This window comes from Ovis canadensis, chromosome 6 (genome assembly GCF_042477335.2).
Source record: "Ovis canadensis isolate MfBH-ARS-UI-01 breed Bighorn chromosome 6, ARS-UI_OviCan_v2, whole genome shotgun sequence".
NCBI classification, from domain to species: Eukaryota; Metazoa; Chordata; class Mammalia; order Artiodactyla; family Bovidae; genus Ovis; species Ovis canadensis.
The window spans coordinates 35814602-35831894 of NC_091250.1; the positions used below are offsets into that span (position 1 = coordinate 35814602).

The following is a 17293-nucleotide window of genomic DNA, read 5'->3' on the forward strand; positions in this document are numbered from 1 at the left end:
TGATAAATATAGCTTGCAAAAAAGGTACTGTTAAGCAGTTTCAAAGAATTCTCATGTCTCTTTTTATCCCTAAGTGGCAGAAGCCGGATTTATACTATAACATGATGTATGTGGCTTTATTTCCTGCTTAGTATGAGTTTCTGGGCCTGCTACATTAAATTTTAAGGTCTATACATAATTTCAGTTTCTAAAAAGGGATTAAGATATCTGTTCTGAAAAGTATATCATAAAAGGCTTTATGATGGAGTTTATAATAATTTTAATTATTAAAGCTTTATTAAGTTTCAATCTGTAGTGCTTTTAATTTTTCATATGGATTTTTATAAAATATGAGTAAACTTCTCCAAAGCCTTGCAGATTCTGAATTTCTTTTCTCTTTAAAGGTTCTTTCTCGTGGAGAAGTTGTTCATGTGAAGATCCTTGGAGTTTTGGCTCTTATCGATCAGGGTGAAACAGACTGGAAATTAATTGCTATCAATGTGAATGATCCTGAAGCCTCAAAATTTCATGGTAAGTCTGTAACTCTCCAGAAACAGAAGTAGATCAGTGTGTCATTGGAATTCTTAGAATTTAAAAGGGGCTCGTGTAAAGCACAATGTATGTATTTGGGAGTTAAATTTATATGTTTTTTTCTAATTCTCTCTCCATGGACTATGAAGGGCAGTTCAGTATGATTATGTCCGAGTTGAGTCATACTGCTGGGAGGAACAGGAGAAAGAAAAGAATGCAGACAAACAGATGGTAGTTCACACTAAGAAAGTACATTCTATGGCTTTCCTTCCCCCTCACCGCTGTCCCTCTCACCCTTACTCCTTTCTTAAATCTCTGTTTTATTCATTTGAATAACAGGAGAAAATAAAGTGGGGTGGGGGGCTGTTCATCACGGACATGTTGTTGGTTGTGTTAGTCACTCAGTCATGTCTGTTACCCCATGAACTATGGCTCAGCAGACTCCTCTGTCCATGGAATTCTCCAAGCAAGAACCATGGAATAGGTTGCCATTTCCTTCTCGGGATCTTCCCGACGCAGGGATGGAACCCTGCTCTACTACAGTGCAGGCAGATTCTTTACCATCTCAGTCACCAGGGAAGTGACTAGGGAAGCCATCAAGGACATAAACTGTTCGTATACCTAGTTTTTGTTTTCTCTTGTACAACTGAAGGGAAAGATAACTGCCCGCTAGCAAAATTTTGATGTCCTGGAAATTTAAATTCCCAACATAGTTTGTGTGATGAAGAGTTGACTTTCCTTGGAGTCAGACAGACTTCAGTTTGCATTCTGGCTGTGCTGCTTCCTGCCCAAGTGACTTTGGATAGATCATTTAACCTTTCTGGATTTCAGTTTGCTCATCTATCAGTGGAGGTAATTATACCTGCTTGTGAGGTTGTTCATAGTATAAGAGATGGTTTCCTTAGAGCGTCTGGTTGTCACATCAAGTGTTGAATATATAGCCACTATTGTTATTCTTTCACCAATTCCCAACCTCCTGTTTTTCTAACCTTTCTCCTTTTGGTTTCATCCTTATTCAGGATCCTCTTTTTTTCTAGACCTCAATTCTTGTCTAAACTGGAAAGTATACCATTTCTGAATTGACTGAAACTCATTAACACATTTTTTCTCTTAATTTATGTGCACTTAAAATCTTTTCTTGAACATGGAGCAAGAGAAATTTTATGCCATTCTTGCTTGCAATTGAGAAAGGAAGGGGTCTGAGAGGGGGAAGTACATATGACCTCAGGGCCAAAACTAAAACATGGAAACTGCAATTAAAATATGAGACTGAGCCCATATTAAACCATATATATTTCTTATCTAATTATTTTACCCTGAGTTTATTATCATATTTCTCGTATATATATATATATATATATGCATATATATGTGTGTATGTATATGCAACAAGAGTAAATATCCAGCTTAAGGGTTTTTTTAATACATTAGCTTCTCCTCTAATGAGACCTGATAATATAATGATGAAACAGCCAGCAAAAACAATCATTCAGCTAATTCACTTGTGATATGGCACACTAAAGTCACAAAATGTACTGATGAATGTCCCCGTAAACTGGAGAGGCTGAGAGTCTAAGGAAACTAGTCTTTACCCAGTACTGCAGGAGATGTGATTTAACATCTTAAATTCCCTAACATATGCAAACACTGGTTATTATTCTTAATTTAGAAGACTCTCAAAAGGATTTAAATGATTTGCCCAGGTTTGTGCTTTTACTGAGCAGTAGAAGCATGGTTTGAGCTCATTTTGGTCTGATTGTAAAGTCTGCTGCCCATCTCCCTGCTATACTGAGCAGCTCATGCTTGTGTGATTTTCGCAGTATTTGTGACTAGCAGTTTTGAAACCAAATTACACAGGATAAGCATGTTACTCCTCGAGTTCCCTAAAGGTCAGAGTGCAAAGAGTAATGGACAGAGATCATTCCTAGCCTTGTTTTGTCTTCACTACTTAGCCTGATGTGTTGTATGTGTTTTCATTAGCACCTCTAAAGAGGAGAATCGGAGGGGATGAGAACTGAGAGATGCTCGCTAACCCAGGAGTTGAAAGCTTCCTAAATTCGTGAAGAAATTTTTACAAAATCAGATTATATGACTTGATCACAATATTAAATAGCTCTATCTTATATCACAATAACTCATCTTCTAAAGATACATAACTTATAATTCAGGAGAAGTTCAAGTATTGTAACTACATGGCTTATTTATATAATGTTACAGGTTAATAATAGAACCTTGGCAAGGGTGAGGGGACCTCAGAAATAAAGGAACCAACTTCATGATTTTGAGATTAGGGGAAATGTCTCTTGTGGCAACTCATGGTTTTAATGTAGCAACATAAGAATGTATGTTTGGATTCATATGATTGAATAAATACTAGCAAATAGATATTAAAAGTTTGATCCTATTCTCTATCTACTGCAAATCTTTGAAAATAAATCAACAATATTTAATGTTAAACCAGGTAACTTTTAAACATTATATGTCCCTTTCCTTCTAAAATCACAAACACATGATTTTGGATGACTTTTTTTTTTAATTATAAGAATAGTCATATATTTAGAAATAAAATCTCAGAAGTATAAAAAAAATACATAAAATGAAAAGTAATGTTCTCTTTCCTACCCCCACCCCGAGTCTTACTTCTGGTATCTTCTTCCCCTTATGTTTTTGGTTCTCGATTGGTGGCTTCTCTTCTGTAATCAGTGTGCCTCATACCTCTGTTTCTTTTCTTTCAAGTTGCTCCTTTGAAAGACTAGAAATTCAACATCTGATACATTTCTCAATTTTGTTACCGCATTTTTTCTTCTGTTACTTAATAGCTCTAGGTATTACACTTCAAAATATATTTATTGCTTCATTAATTTTGAACAGTAACTCGTGGCTGCCCAGTGTAAACCCAGAACGTTGAGGTTTCTACCCTTCTCCTTCTGTGCCCCTTACCTCCCAGCTTCCCTCAGCTATACTATGAGTTCTGTAGTGTCAGTCAGCATTTATAATGTGTAGGTTCTGTTCTTTCACCATAGCTGTTTATCATGTTTAATCTGATAGTTGAAGACTACTGAATGGCATTTACAGTATTATATGAGTGTCATTCACTTCATTTTTCATGCTGTTTATTGAATGGCTGATTTTGGACAGGCTGTATTCTTAAGCCTGCTGCATAGCTGTCATCATGGGGTTTCTTTTCTTTGCCTTTCTGGGTTATTGGTCCTATGCTTTCTTAGATTCTTTCATATTCTCTTCTTTATTTTCGTTTTTGACTGGTGTACCTTTCCAAAAATTTTTACCGAAGATGCCTGGGAAAATTGAGCTCATACGTGTCAGAGTCTGTACATGTCAGAAATAGTTTATTTTGTTTTGTTGGTCAACTTATACTTAAATAATCTTAAAATACCTAATGCAGTAACCTTAAGTATAAGTTACTGTATGTGAGTTGAAATTTCTATCACAAAGGAGTGATTTTTTAACAGTTGTAAACATTGTCATCTATACTTGGCATTTTTATTCAATATTAAGAAGGGTTAAAACTATGTAAGGAAGGGTAACTATCTGGAAATTTTTTCAAAAATCAGTTTTCTGAAGATGTGTGCAAAATATAAATGTATAGAGAAATTTTAAAAATATTTCCTATATATTTTGATTGTTACTTAGACACTTAAAAAATAAGTCCCTGCTATTCATTTCTACTACCTTTTGAAAAGAAGCTGTTTTTAACATGGTCGGTACCTATTTTTTTCTTTTTTGAAAACAAAGACAGTACACTTTATCTCTCTCTTTTTTTTTCCGTATTAATCAAAACACATTTATGTTTTTGCAAGGAAGTTCTGGTGTTATTTGTTAGGTAATAACTTCTTTGATCCTAATGAACATGTACAGACTTCAGTGGACTATAATATTCTGTTTTAATGTGTATAGGTTTCTAAACTTTGACTTGACTGAACTAAAAGTATTGTGCATAAGAGAGCACATTTCAATTAGAAACTGGTTGCTAGCTATATTTGTCATTTTAACTTTTTATTTTAAATCTTCAAGTTTTGCCTCCTGAAATTGGAGTAGCCACTTTGAAAATCTAAAAAAAGTCTAAATAACATTTGAAAACAAATTCCTTATACTGTTTGGTAGAAAATTGGGCACTTTGGCTCATTAACACTTGAAGAGCACCAAGACTGTTTAATGCCCTGTAATTAGGTTCCAGCCCCTAATGCTCCTAATGGTACCTTAATTTGTAAGAGTTAAAGACTCCTTATGTAGGGCAGCTAGGTTGTTAGTAGAGAACGCCTTGGCTGTTAGAGATAATAGTTCTTGGTTATGAAATAACCAAGTTCAGAGCTTTTTAAGAAGATTGAAATTGTAATCCTAGGGCATATATCATTTCTTTCCTTAAAGCAAGCAGTTCCTATAATGTCAAGCTTCAGATACTCACCAAACAGATGCTTGACCCTCTTCAGAACTGCCAACGATGCCGAAGGACCTCATGTCAGGTAAAGTAATGCCATGAGGAGATATTTTAAGCCTGGATGCTATGTCAACTTGGAGAGTAATAAAAATTTATTTTCTTTGGTATTAAATGAAAACTGCTATCTATTGTCCTGTAATAAATACTGCCTGTGCAGTGATGTGAAAGTTTTCAAAAATTGATAAACAGAACAATTATATTGATGTAGATACATTCTGGGATGAATAAATCATATGAGTAAGAAGGGAATTATTTAAAAGAGGCAGTTGGGACTTTTTCAAAGGCCAACATTACACTTCTCCTGAAATTATCAGAGTTTATCTTTATTTCATATTTATATAATTTCACCTTACATTTAAAGAAATTTGAAAGTCAAACTATGTAGTTTCTTTTATTTTCTTTCAAAAAAAAAAGTGTTAGTCACTCAGTTGTGTCCAGCTCTTTGCGATCCCATGGACTGTAACCCACCAGGCTCCTCTGCCCATGGACTTCTGCAGGCGAGAACACTGGAGTGGGTTGCCACCTCCTTCTCCAGGATCTTCCCAGCAGAGGGACTGAATGGGTCTCCTGCATTGCAGGCAGATTCTTTACCTTCTGAGCCACCAGGGAAGCTCATTTTCTTTCAAGGCCAAATCTATTTGACTTAACTTTTCATGTGCTAACTAAATACTTCTAGTGCCCCTTCAATTATTATTTTAAAAATAAGCCAAATTAACTGATATTTGATTTGCTTAATTCCTGGAAAACAAGTTAATCTTGTCATTTAGGGAAAAATAGGGCACATCATAGCAATCTTAGGGGAAACTATTCATGTTAACCTCTGTGACCTGAAAGGATGGAGTTCTGTTTGCTTTCCTGCACATGTACTTGGTGCAGACAGGGGCTGGCATGTCACCATTGTCATCCTCAAAGCTCTAACATTTCTGGAACAGTTATTGTATGTCTAGTAACTATGCTGCATGCTTCTTTTCAGTATCTGCTTAATGTTTGCCTAAGTTCAGTCAAGATGTGCTAGTGTTCTCTCTCTCTCTTTTTTTTTTTCAAATTAGGAAACTGAGACATTGGTTGTTGGGGGCAGGGGTCAGTTGGCAACTTCTCTAAAGGCTTATGGGAGCCACTGGAATCCAGTTGCGCTCCAGAGCCCATGCTCTTCACCACTGCATCACATCGCCCCTCAGAAAAGTATCTGTGGCCTTGGTTTTCTGGGAGTGCTGACCACTTGCTCTTAAATAATTGAAGCATCAGTGGGATAATTATGATTAGAAGTCTTAGTAAAAAAAGATGGCTCTTTTGATCTTCATTCTTTTGATTTCATTAATAGGTATGGCTTAATAGGGCCTGGGTGGGTAGGGATGGAGTATGGGAGGAAGTGCTTGAGGAATAGGAACAAATTGAGTAAAATGTACTATAATTAAGAATAGAATTAAATTACTGGGAATCTTTAGCCTCTTTTTGAACCTTGACCTCTCCCAGTGTTTTTTCAGGCTTCAGTTATATTCCTGTGATGTGAGGAGTAGAGGAGACCTTAATTCTAAAACCCTCCCTTGTATGTATTAGTTATCTGACCTTAGAAAGGTCACATAACTTCCTGACGTTTTCTTCATCTCTAACGTTGTGGGGTTGATCCTCTAATCAGTAAATGGTCCCTAGAGTTTTTCTTCTCTAAATTTTGGTTGTTTTAGGAATATTTCAATCCATTATTTTTAGCCGATCGTAAGACCTAAATTATCTTCAGAGTTAGTGCTTAATGAAACACTTACGGGATCATGAGATAGATTTCTTGGGGACATTGGCATGTTTTTAGGTACTTTAGGGAAGCTTTAAGTGGTGGAGATGAAACTTCAGTGAAGGGCTGGCTGACCCAAAGTCTAAGCTTTTAGCCACTGGATTATGTGCTTCCAGTTAAAATTAGGTTAGAAAACCATTTGGATTACTACATACAAGGCACTCGGATGGTTTTAATTTTGTTGGTCATGTAAAATTTCTCATGAAATGACAATGAATATTTATGTTTTGGGAAAGAAATCTACCAAGTCTTTTCTAAGAGAGTTTCTTGATATAGTACAGATGGTCTTCTATGTAGAAATGCTATGATTGGTTTTAACTTATTTTGAAGTGTATTAATTCCCATTTTTTCATGATGTTAGTATATATTTTTAGTACAGACATTGATAAGATACATAGACCAGTGTGGAAAACATGAGAACCTTTGAGAGATCCTGAGTAAGTGTAACAATTAAAACTGTTCTCTGAGCTGGAACCTCTGTTTTTGATGTGGAAAATACAGTGAGTATTACAGGATGCAATTATTATTTCTTACGAATGCTTATGAAATGTCATTAGAAACATATGTTCTGCTTCCTGTGGACTTTGTTTAGAGGCCGGTCAGGCACATGTTCAGGCCTGTGAAAGCAGCGTCGGCGTACTGGAGCAAGAGCTCTGTGTGCTTCTGTCGCTTCCTTTGGTGGCATCTCCTAGAATCGGAGACTCCTTTTCCTTCTTACTCTCTGGGCAGAACTTCAAACATAAGCACATTATCTAGTATCTTCTTTTTTTAAAAAGTAATGTAAGGAGATATGGCATTACATTTAAGTTACTGGTTTTTGTCTAAAAATAGAAACAAAAATCCTCATCTGATTATAATGCTTTCCTCACTTCATGTTGTCGTTTGTGAAAATAATACTAGAGCAACAGCATTTTCCTTTTCTTTTCTCTTCTCTTTTTCATGGAGGTACAGTTAGTTCTCCATATGGGGAAGTGGGTGGGAAGTTAGAGGTGTACATGATATACAGTTTGATAAATCTCCCTGAGTGATTTTATGGATTCTTTCTAGTTGAAAACTGTTCTGTTAATCTATTCTTCATTGCTGGCTAGGTAATCCAGTCTTGGAACTAGAATAATTGATGACGGTCTTGATATATGTTCAGTTAGGAGATGAAATCACCTAACCAAATTTGATGATATTCGTCTCCGCACACATGTCCCTGGCCTCCGTATTTTTCAGAAGTCTCCGTACAGTTTTCCATAGTGACTGCACTGATTACAGTCCTCCCAGCAGTTTACAGTGGCTCCCTTTTCTCTGCACTCTCCCCAACATTTGTTATTCCTTGTCGTTTTGAGAATAGCCATTTTAGCAGGTGTGAGGTGGGATCTCATTGTAGCTTTGATCTGCACTTCCCTGATAGTGATGCTGAACATCTTTTCATGTGCCTGTTGACCATCTGTATGTCTTTGTTCAGATCCTCTGCCCGTTTTTGAATTGGGGTTTTTTGTTGTTGTTGTATTGTTATTGTAACGAGTTCTTGATATATTTTGAATGTTAGTCCATCACCAGATATACAACTAGCAATATCTTCTCCCATTCAAAGGTAGGTTACCTTTTCATTTTAATGATGGTTTCCTTTGCTGCTCAAAACAGCTGTTTAGGTAGATGTAGTCCTATATGTTTATTTCTGCTTTTGTTTTCCTTGCCTTTGGAGTCAGATCCACAAAAACATTATTAAGGCTGGCATCAGTGAGGTTGCAGCCTTTGTGTTCTTCTAAGAAGTTTATGGTTTCAGATCTTTAATCGATTTTGAGTTAATTTTTGTATCTATTATATTTAGACCACTCTTTGTTTCACAGGTCGCTGAAACTCTTCATGTGTTTTTGGTCTTTCTTGCTTACTGTTCTCCAGACTTCATGAATTCCGTTGTTCTGTCTTCTACTTGCCTGATTTTTCTGACATATCCAAGTTCTGCTATGAAATTCATCATTTTCCATTTCCGACTATCCATCATTTGTCCTCTTTTTTTGAAAGTTTCATAGTTTTTATTCCTCATCTGAGATTTCCACATGTTCATGCATTGTGAACTTTCATATATTCCTCCCCTGTCCCTGGGATTCTCCAGGCAAGAACACTGGAGTGGGTTGCCATTTCCTTCTCCAATGCAGGAAAGTGAAGAGTGAAAGTGAAGTTGCTCAGTCGTGTCCAACTCTTAGCGACCCCATGGACTGCAGCCTACCAGGCTCCTCCGTCCATGGGATTTTCCAGGCAAGAGTACTGGAGTGGGGTGCCATTTGCCTTCTCCGAATTAAGTAAGAAGTTAGTTACAAATTCATTTGAGGACTGTTCTTTACCATAGGGAAAAATAGTATGTTTATAGAAAAATTTTATGAATATGTTATTTTTAGTGCTTATTTATATTATTCATGTCTATGCCTAAGTGGAAAAAGTGAAAGTTGCTCAGTTGTGTCTGACTCTTTGTGACCCCACGGACTATACAGTCCATGGAATTCTCCAGGCCAGAATACTGGAATGGGTAGTCTTTCCCTTCTGAAGGGGATCTTCCCAACCCAGGGATCGAACCCAGGTCTCCCATATTGCACGTGGCTTCTTTACCAGCTGAGCCATAAGGGAAGCCCCTAAGTGGAGAGGGGAATGGCAAACTACTTCAGCTTCTTGCCTTGAGAACCCCGTGAACAGTATGAAAAGGCGAAAAGATAGGACACTGAAAGATGAACCCCCAGGTCGGTAGGTATCCAATACGCTACTGGAGAAGAGCAGAGAAATCACTCCAGAAAGAATGAAGAGCCTGAGCCGAAGCGGAAATGATACCCAGTTGTGTATGTATCTATTGGTGAAAGTAAAGTCTGATGCTGTAAAGAACAATTTGTATAGGAATCTGGAGTCTTAGGTCCATGAATCAAGGTAAATTGGAGGTGGTCAAACAGAAGATAGCAAGAGTGAACATCGACGTTTTAGGATCAGTGAACTTAAATGGGCTAATTTAATTCAGGTGACCATTATATCTATTAGTGTGGGCAAGAATCCCTTAGAAGGAATGGAATAGCCCTCATAAGCAAAGAGTCTGATGCCGTGCATGGGTGCTATCTCAAAAATGACAGAGTGATCTCGGTTTGTTTCCAAGACAAATCATTCAGTATCATAGTAATCCAAGGCTGTGCTCCAACCACTAATGCTGAAGAAGCTGAACAGCTCTGTGAAGACGTACAAGACCTTTTAGAATTAATACCAAAAAAAGATGTCCTTTTCATCATAGGGGACTGGAATGGAGAAAAAGGCAAGTTTGGCCTTGGAGTACAAAATGAAGTCAGGCAGAGGATAACAGAGTTCTGCCAAGAGAACACAATGGTCATAGCAAACACCCTCTTCCAACAACGCAAGAGATGGCGGTGCACATGGACATCGCCAGGTGGTCAATACCAAAATCAGATTGACTATATTCTTTGCAGCCAAAGATGGAGACGCTCTATACAGTCAGCAAAAACAAGACTGGGAGCTGACTGTGGGCCAGATCATGAACTCCTTATTGCAAAATTAAGACTTAAACTGAAGAAAGTAGAGAAAACCACTGGGCCATTCAGGTATGACTTAAATCCCTTATGATTATACAGTGGAAGTGACAGATTCAAAGGATTAGATATGATAGAGTGCCAGAAGAACTGTGGGTGGAGGCTCGTAACATTGCACAGGAGGCAGTGACACAAATCATACCCAGGGGGGAAAGTGATTGTCTGAGGAGGCATTATGAGTAGTTGAGAAAAGAAGTGAAATGCAAAGGAGAAGAGGAGAGATATGCCCACATGAATGCAGAGTTACAAAGGATAACAAGAAGAGATAAGAAAGCCTTCTTTAGTGAACAATGCAAAGAAAGAGGGGAAAACAGTAGAATGGGAAAGACTAGAGATCTCTTCAAGAAAATTAGAGATATCAAGGGAACCTGTCATGCAGAGATGGGCACAATAAAGGACAGAAACTGTATGGACCTAACAAGAAGCAGAAGATATTAAGAAGAGCTGTCAAGAATATACAGAAAAACTGTACAAAAAAGATCTTAATGACCCAGATAATCACGATGGTGTGATCACTCACTTAGAGCCAGACATCCTGGAGTGTGAAGTCAAGTGGGCAGTAGGAAGCATCACCATGAACAAAGCTAGTGGAGGTGATGGAATACCAGCTGAGCTATTTCAAATCCTGGAAGATGATGCTGTGAAAGTGCTGCGCTCAGGATGACAGCAAATTTGGAAAACTCAGCAGTGGCCACAGGACTGGAAAAGGTCAGTTTTCATTCCAATCCCAAAGAAGGACAATCCCAAAGAATGTTCAAACTACCACGCAGTTGCATTCATTTCACCTGCTAGCAAGGTAATACTCAAAATCTTTCAAATAGGCTTCAAGAGTACATGAACTGAGAACTTCCAGATGTACAAGCTGGATTTAGAGAAGACAGAAGAACGAGAGATCAAATTGCCAATATTTGTGGGATTATAGAAACAGCTAGGGAATTCCAAAAAAACATCTACTTCTGTTTTCTTGACTATGCTAAAGCCTTTGGCTGTGTGGATCACAACAAACTGGAAAATTCTTTAAGTGATGGGAATACCAGGCCACTTTACCTGCCTCCTGAGAAACTTGTATGCAGGTAAAGAAGCAACAGTTAGAACTGGACATGGAACAACAGACTGATTCCAAATTGGTTGAGAGTACATCAAAGTTGTATATTGTCACTCTGCTTATTTAACTTATATGGAAACTATATCATGTGAAATGCAGGGCTGGATGAAGCTCAAGCTGGAATCAAGATTAAGGTGAAGGTGAAGTTGCTCAGTCGTGTCCGACTCTTTGCAACCCCGTGGACTGTAACCTACTAGGCTTCTCCGTCCATGGGATTCTCCAGGCAAGAATACTGGAGTGGATTGCCACTTCCTTCTCCAGGGGATCTTCCCGACCTAGGGATCGAACCCAGGTCTCCCGCATTGGAGGCAGACGCTTTAACCTCTGAGCCACCAGGGAAGCCAGGAGAAATATCAATAACTTCACATATCCAGATGACACCACCCTTATGGCAGAAAGCAAAGAGGAACTGAAGAGCCTCTTGATGAAGGTGAAAGAGGAGAGTGAAAACGCTGCCTTAAAACTCAACATTCAGAAAACTAAGATCATGGCATCCAGTCCCATCACTTCATGGCGTGTAGGTGGGGAAGAAATGGAAACAGTGACAGGCTTTATTTTCTTGGCTCCAAAATCACTGTGGATGGTGACTGTAGCCATGAAATTAAAAGATGCTTGCTCTTGGAAGAAAGGCTATGACAAGTCTAGACAGCCTGTTAAAAAGCAGAGACATCACTTTGCTGACAAAGGTCCGTATAGTCAAAGCCACAGTTTTTCCAGTAGTCATGTACAGATGTGAAAGTTGGACCGTAAAGAAGTGTGAGTGCTGAAAAATTGATGCTTTTGAACTGTCTTGTTGGAGAAGACTCTTGAGAGTCCTTTGGACTGCAAGGAAATCAGACCACTCAATCCTTAAGTAAATCAACCCTGAATACTCTTTGGAAGGACTGATGGTGACACTGAAGCTCCAGTACTTTGACTATGTGATGTAATGAGTTGACTCATTTTATTTTTATTTTTTTTTATTTTTATTTATTTATTTTTTTTTTGAGTTGACTCATTTTAAAAGACACTGATGCTGGAAAAGATTGAAGGCAGGATGAGAAGGGGACTACAGAGGATGGGATGGTTGGATGACATCACCAATTCAATGGACATGAGTCTGAACAAACTCTGAAAGATAGTGAAGGACAGGGAAGCATGGCATGCTGCTGTCCATGAGGTCGCAAAGAGTCGAACAAAACTGAGCAACTGAACAACAACAACAATGTCTAAGTACGTTGATTTTTCAATAAACTTACTTACATTAAAAGTAAAATAACTATATTAGCAAAAAAGTAACTTGTAAAATCATTAACTCATATTTATTTTTCAGAGATAAAAGCATGTGAAGTTACAGGTTTCCCTCTGAGTATCTTTGGCTGCATCCCATGGACAAGGTTTTACGGGATTGCAGGGGTAATAATTAATATTTGTTAAGAATTATTCCATATTTTTAATATATTATTTATTAAAAATCATCACAAGCTTTATGTCTTTTTTCCACTTTGTTTTTGAAAAGATGAAGTAATGTGTTTTTCCGAAATAACACAAGATATGAGTGCTAGAACTAAAATTTGAACTTAGTACTCTCTGATTCCAAACAGAATGTTTTTCCTGGTTTACCTTATTTCTTCTTGTAAACTTTTTGAATATTCTTACTGTCATTATTTTCTGAATATTCTAAGTGAGAGTTTGGTTTTCTTTTGTACCAAAGTTATTTATTAATAAGTAAGTGTTTGTTTGTTTTTGATATTTACTATTTATATTAAAAATTGGGGGGACTGGGTGTGGCTCTTATTTTGGTAGTCAAGAAACTTATTTATATTATTTAAAAATTGTTATTGTAGTTGTTGTTCAGTCACTAAGTCGCGTTCAGTCTTTGCAACCCCAGGGACTGCAGCATGCCAAGCTTCCCTGTCCTTCACTATCTTCTGGAGTTTGCTCAAACTCATGTCCATTAATTGGTAATGCCATCCAACCATCGCATCCTCTGTCGCTCCCTTCTCCTTAAATTAATTTAAAATACATAATACTAATTAATTAAAATGTTGTTTAATAATAAATGGATATGTTGTGGTTTTCTCATGATTAAAGTTTCTTATTTTTTTGTTTTTGTTAAATAATTACTTTTAAAGTTCATTGTGTCCTCAGGTTAGATACTCCACTCACACTGTCTCTCTCTCTCATGGTTCATGAGCTGTAGGTATACAATGAACCTTATCACAATTTTTTACTTCATTTATGTCATCACTATTTGCTTATTTGGCAAAAATAGAGCATTAAAGTATGTTTAAGTCTGAAATCTGGGTAAAATGGAAATCTTGACAAACATATGTATTTAGAAACTACTCCTGTTATAAGAGAAGGTATTTTTTATAATAAAGATTAGAAAGAGAGTCAATTATCAAGGCTTTTTTTTTTTCCTGAGAGCACAGTTTGTGATATTCAGTTACATTTTAGAAACAAATCAATTGGTTTATACTGAAAAGAAACTTGATAACATATTGAAAGGTATACAATATCCCCAATGAAGGGATAAGATAAAGTCACAAAGATTACTTTTAAAAAGTGAGAAGTATCATGATCCTCGTGTCTATAGAAATAAAGCGGTAGGTTTTAACTAAGATATTTTAGCTTAATTTCTTTGCTTTTATAAATTTCTAATTCAAAATTAGTTAAGACAAATCAAATTAAATTGAAAAACTGGATTAAAAAGTTAACTTAAAATTTTGTTAGATTGCATCATTATTTCTGTTTTGCTTTTTCAGTTCAGTTCAGTCGCTCAGTCGTGTCTGACTCTTTGCGACCCCGTGAATCGCAGCACGCCAGGCCTCCCTGTCCATCACCAACTCCCGGAGTTCACTCAAACTCACGTCCGACAAGTCGGTGATGCCATCCAGCAATCTCTTTACCTAGCATTTAATAAAGAAATTTACAAAATTTCCAAACAATTTATATAGAACTGTCAGTTCAGTTCAGTTCAATCACTCAGTCATGTCTAACTTTTTGTGACCCCATGGACTGCAGCATGCCAGGCTTCTCTGTCCATCACCAACTCCTGGAGCCTACTCAAACTCATGTCCATCGCGTCAGTGATGCCATCCAACCATCTCATTCTCTGTTGTCCCCTTCTTCTCCCGCCTTCAGTCTTTTCCAGCATCAGGGTCATTTTTAATGAGTCGGTTCTTCATACCAGGTGGCCCAAGTATTGGAGTTTCACCTTCAGCATCAGTCCTTCCTATGAATATTTAGTACTGATTTCCTTTAGGATTGACTGGTTCGCTTTCCTTGCAGTTCAAGGGGCTCTCTAAGAGTCTTCTCCAACACCACAGTTCGAAAGCATCAATTCTTTGGCTCTCAGATTTCTTTATAGTCAGGTTTCACATCCATGCAAGACTACTGGAAAAACCATAGCTTTGACTAGACGGATCTTTGCTGGTGAAGTAATGTCTCTGCTTTTTAATATGCTGTCTAGGTTGGTCATAGCTTTTCTTTCAAGGAGCAAGTGTCTTTTAATTTCATGGCTGAAGTCACCATCTGCAGTGATTTTGGAGCCCCCCAAAATAAAGTCTCTCACTGTTTCCATTGTTTGCCCATCTATTTGCCATGAAGTGATTGGACTGGATGCTATGATCTTAGTTTTCTGAATGTTGAGTTTTAAGCCAACTTTTTCACTCTCCTCTTTCACTTTCATCAAGAAGCTCTTTAGTTCTTCTTCACTTTCTGCCGTAAGGGTGGTGTAATCATATATTTTTAGTTTTAATATAAAAATTCCATTAGGGAGATTCCATATAATCTTTGTTAATTAAACTTTCAAATTTGGAAACATCTCGTTTATAGTGTAAATCATGGCTATACACTATTAGTCAGAACTTAAGATACCTATTATGAAAATTTTTAAAAACAGGGTGATACCTATTTAGGTGACTGCTTTTAGCTATATTATAATTTGAATTGCTATTTAATGTTACAGACTAGTCCATTTTAGCTCTTTGATTCTTTAAATATTATGTAAGTCTGATTTTTACTGGGTTTTGTTATTTTTTGTTTTTTCTTAGTTCTGCTTTCTAAAATTAATCCAAAACTGATGATTTGTCACCGCCTTCCTACAGTTACAATTATCAAAGCCCTCCCTCATCATATTTCTCCTGGATGCACACTCAGTAGCCTCATGTTGGGTCTCCTGCTTCCCCTTCTTCCTCTCCACAATCTTTTCCCTAAAAGACAATTAGAATTCTTCCTGAAAACACATACTCCTCTGCCTAGAATCCTGTATGGTGTCTCATCCCAAAGTCAGGTCTGCAGCGTGACCCCTGGAGTCCTACACTACTGCTTCTCTCATCTCACCTCCTAACACTCTAAACTCTGCTCCCAATACAGGGCTTTCTTACTGTCTTAAGCATTCAGTGCACACTCATACCTCAGAGTATTGGTACCTAGTCTTCCTCCCAGGACTCCTTTTCTGCATGTTTGAATGAGTTACTCCCACACTTCATCTAAGAATGTACTAAAATACTTTTTGTTAGAAGCTGTCCTTGACCTCTCATATCTAAAATCCTCTCCCCACCTCATTTGTAGTGACTGACATACATAATTGTAGATTTTCACATCTTTGTCTCATCTTTAACTTACCCAGGCCAACTTTGACAGCAGATGTTTTTAACAGTCTCTTTTATTGATTTCTTTCAAAAATATTCACAGTAATTTTACAGAAACAAAATCTCATTTTTGTACTGATAAAGTCACTGCCTTATATAACATTTTATTAAATTTCATAATTGTAACACTAGACATCATTGGCATAAATATTTGGAAATGAATACACCTGATGCTTGGCAAAGCTAAACTTTAACTCGTGGGAGCAAAGTGCAGGCTTCATTCTAGGGCTGTCTGCTAGACTCAGCAGACAGACTACTGTCAACATCAGGCAGAATGTGCTTCAGAAGTAGAGAGTCTTTGTTAATCGTCCAGGGAATTGATTGAGTAGATCTCAGTTAAAAGAGGTTGATTTGTAGTTAAAAAGAGAACCGAAATAAGCTTAGCTTGATTATATAAAGTAGCACTTCTAGAGTATTCTTTATTTTTGGATTAGTTCATCTTGAAAATAAATTATATAATTATTTATAGTAGAAACTTTGATACAAAAGTAATTCCAAGAGTGGAGGTAGATGACCACTAGAGAATTGCTGCTTTTCTTACCATGCACATATATTTTTAAAATTTCTGAAGGTCGCGAATAGTGATGGTTGTGCAACACCGTGGATGTACTTAATGCCACGGAAACACACACTCAAAAATGGTAGATTTTATGTTGTGGACATTTTACCATAATAAAACCAAAATAAAAATACATCGATACTTAAAGATAATATAAATAAACCTGTGACATATTATTAATGTGCAATATAGAAGAAAAGCTAGGATTCATGGAATTAGAAGACTTGTGTAATACTAGCACCATGAATGAGTTGAAAGCATTTTACCCAGATTTTACATTTTCTTAGCTATAGTTTTCTTACATTTAATGCAAATTTACTTACTCTTCACAACTCTCAGGAGTTTTATGAGGAATAAATGAGGTTATTTATATAAAAATCTTTAAGGAACTGTAAATCAGTTTATAGACTTAGGTGGAATTTTTCATATTTTTGAAAGAGTAATTCATTGAACTGACTTAGTATTGTATGTAAAGTCTTGGCTGGAAGCATTTGCTATTGAGGTTTTAAAATGTTTAAATTACTTATTTTAAATGTTTTGGGTTTTTTTGAAAATGCAGCTGTTTTTGCTCCAGGGTATAATTAATTGATGGAAAAGTTTGACATATATTTGGAGAGTTATACTTCTTATTGGCATTATTAAATGTTCAGGTTTTTTGTTATTGATGTCAT

At 36.9% G+C, this 17293-nt stretch overlaps 1 protein-coding gene across 10 annotated transcripts in view; it reads left to right on the forward strand.

The window, feature by feature from the left end:
• PPA2 (inorganic pyrophosphatase 2) overlaps positions 1-17293 on the forward strand; it is a 117632-nt gene that overhangs the window by 45725 nt on the left and 54614 nt on the right. For all 10 annotated transcript variants that reach the window (XR_011257654.1, XR_011257655.1, XR_011257656.1 and 7 more), the window contains one exon: positions 384-510. Coding sequence is in view for 7 of the 10 variants with exons in the window: in XM_069593570.1 (XP_069449671.1) it covers positions 384-510 (127 nt within the window). In the remaining 3 variants the exon portion in view is untranslated. The remainder of the gene's footprint in view (positions 1-383; positions 511-17293) is intronic.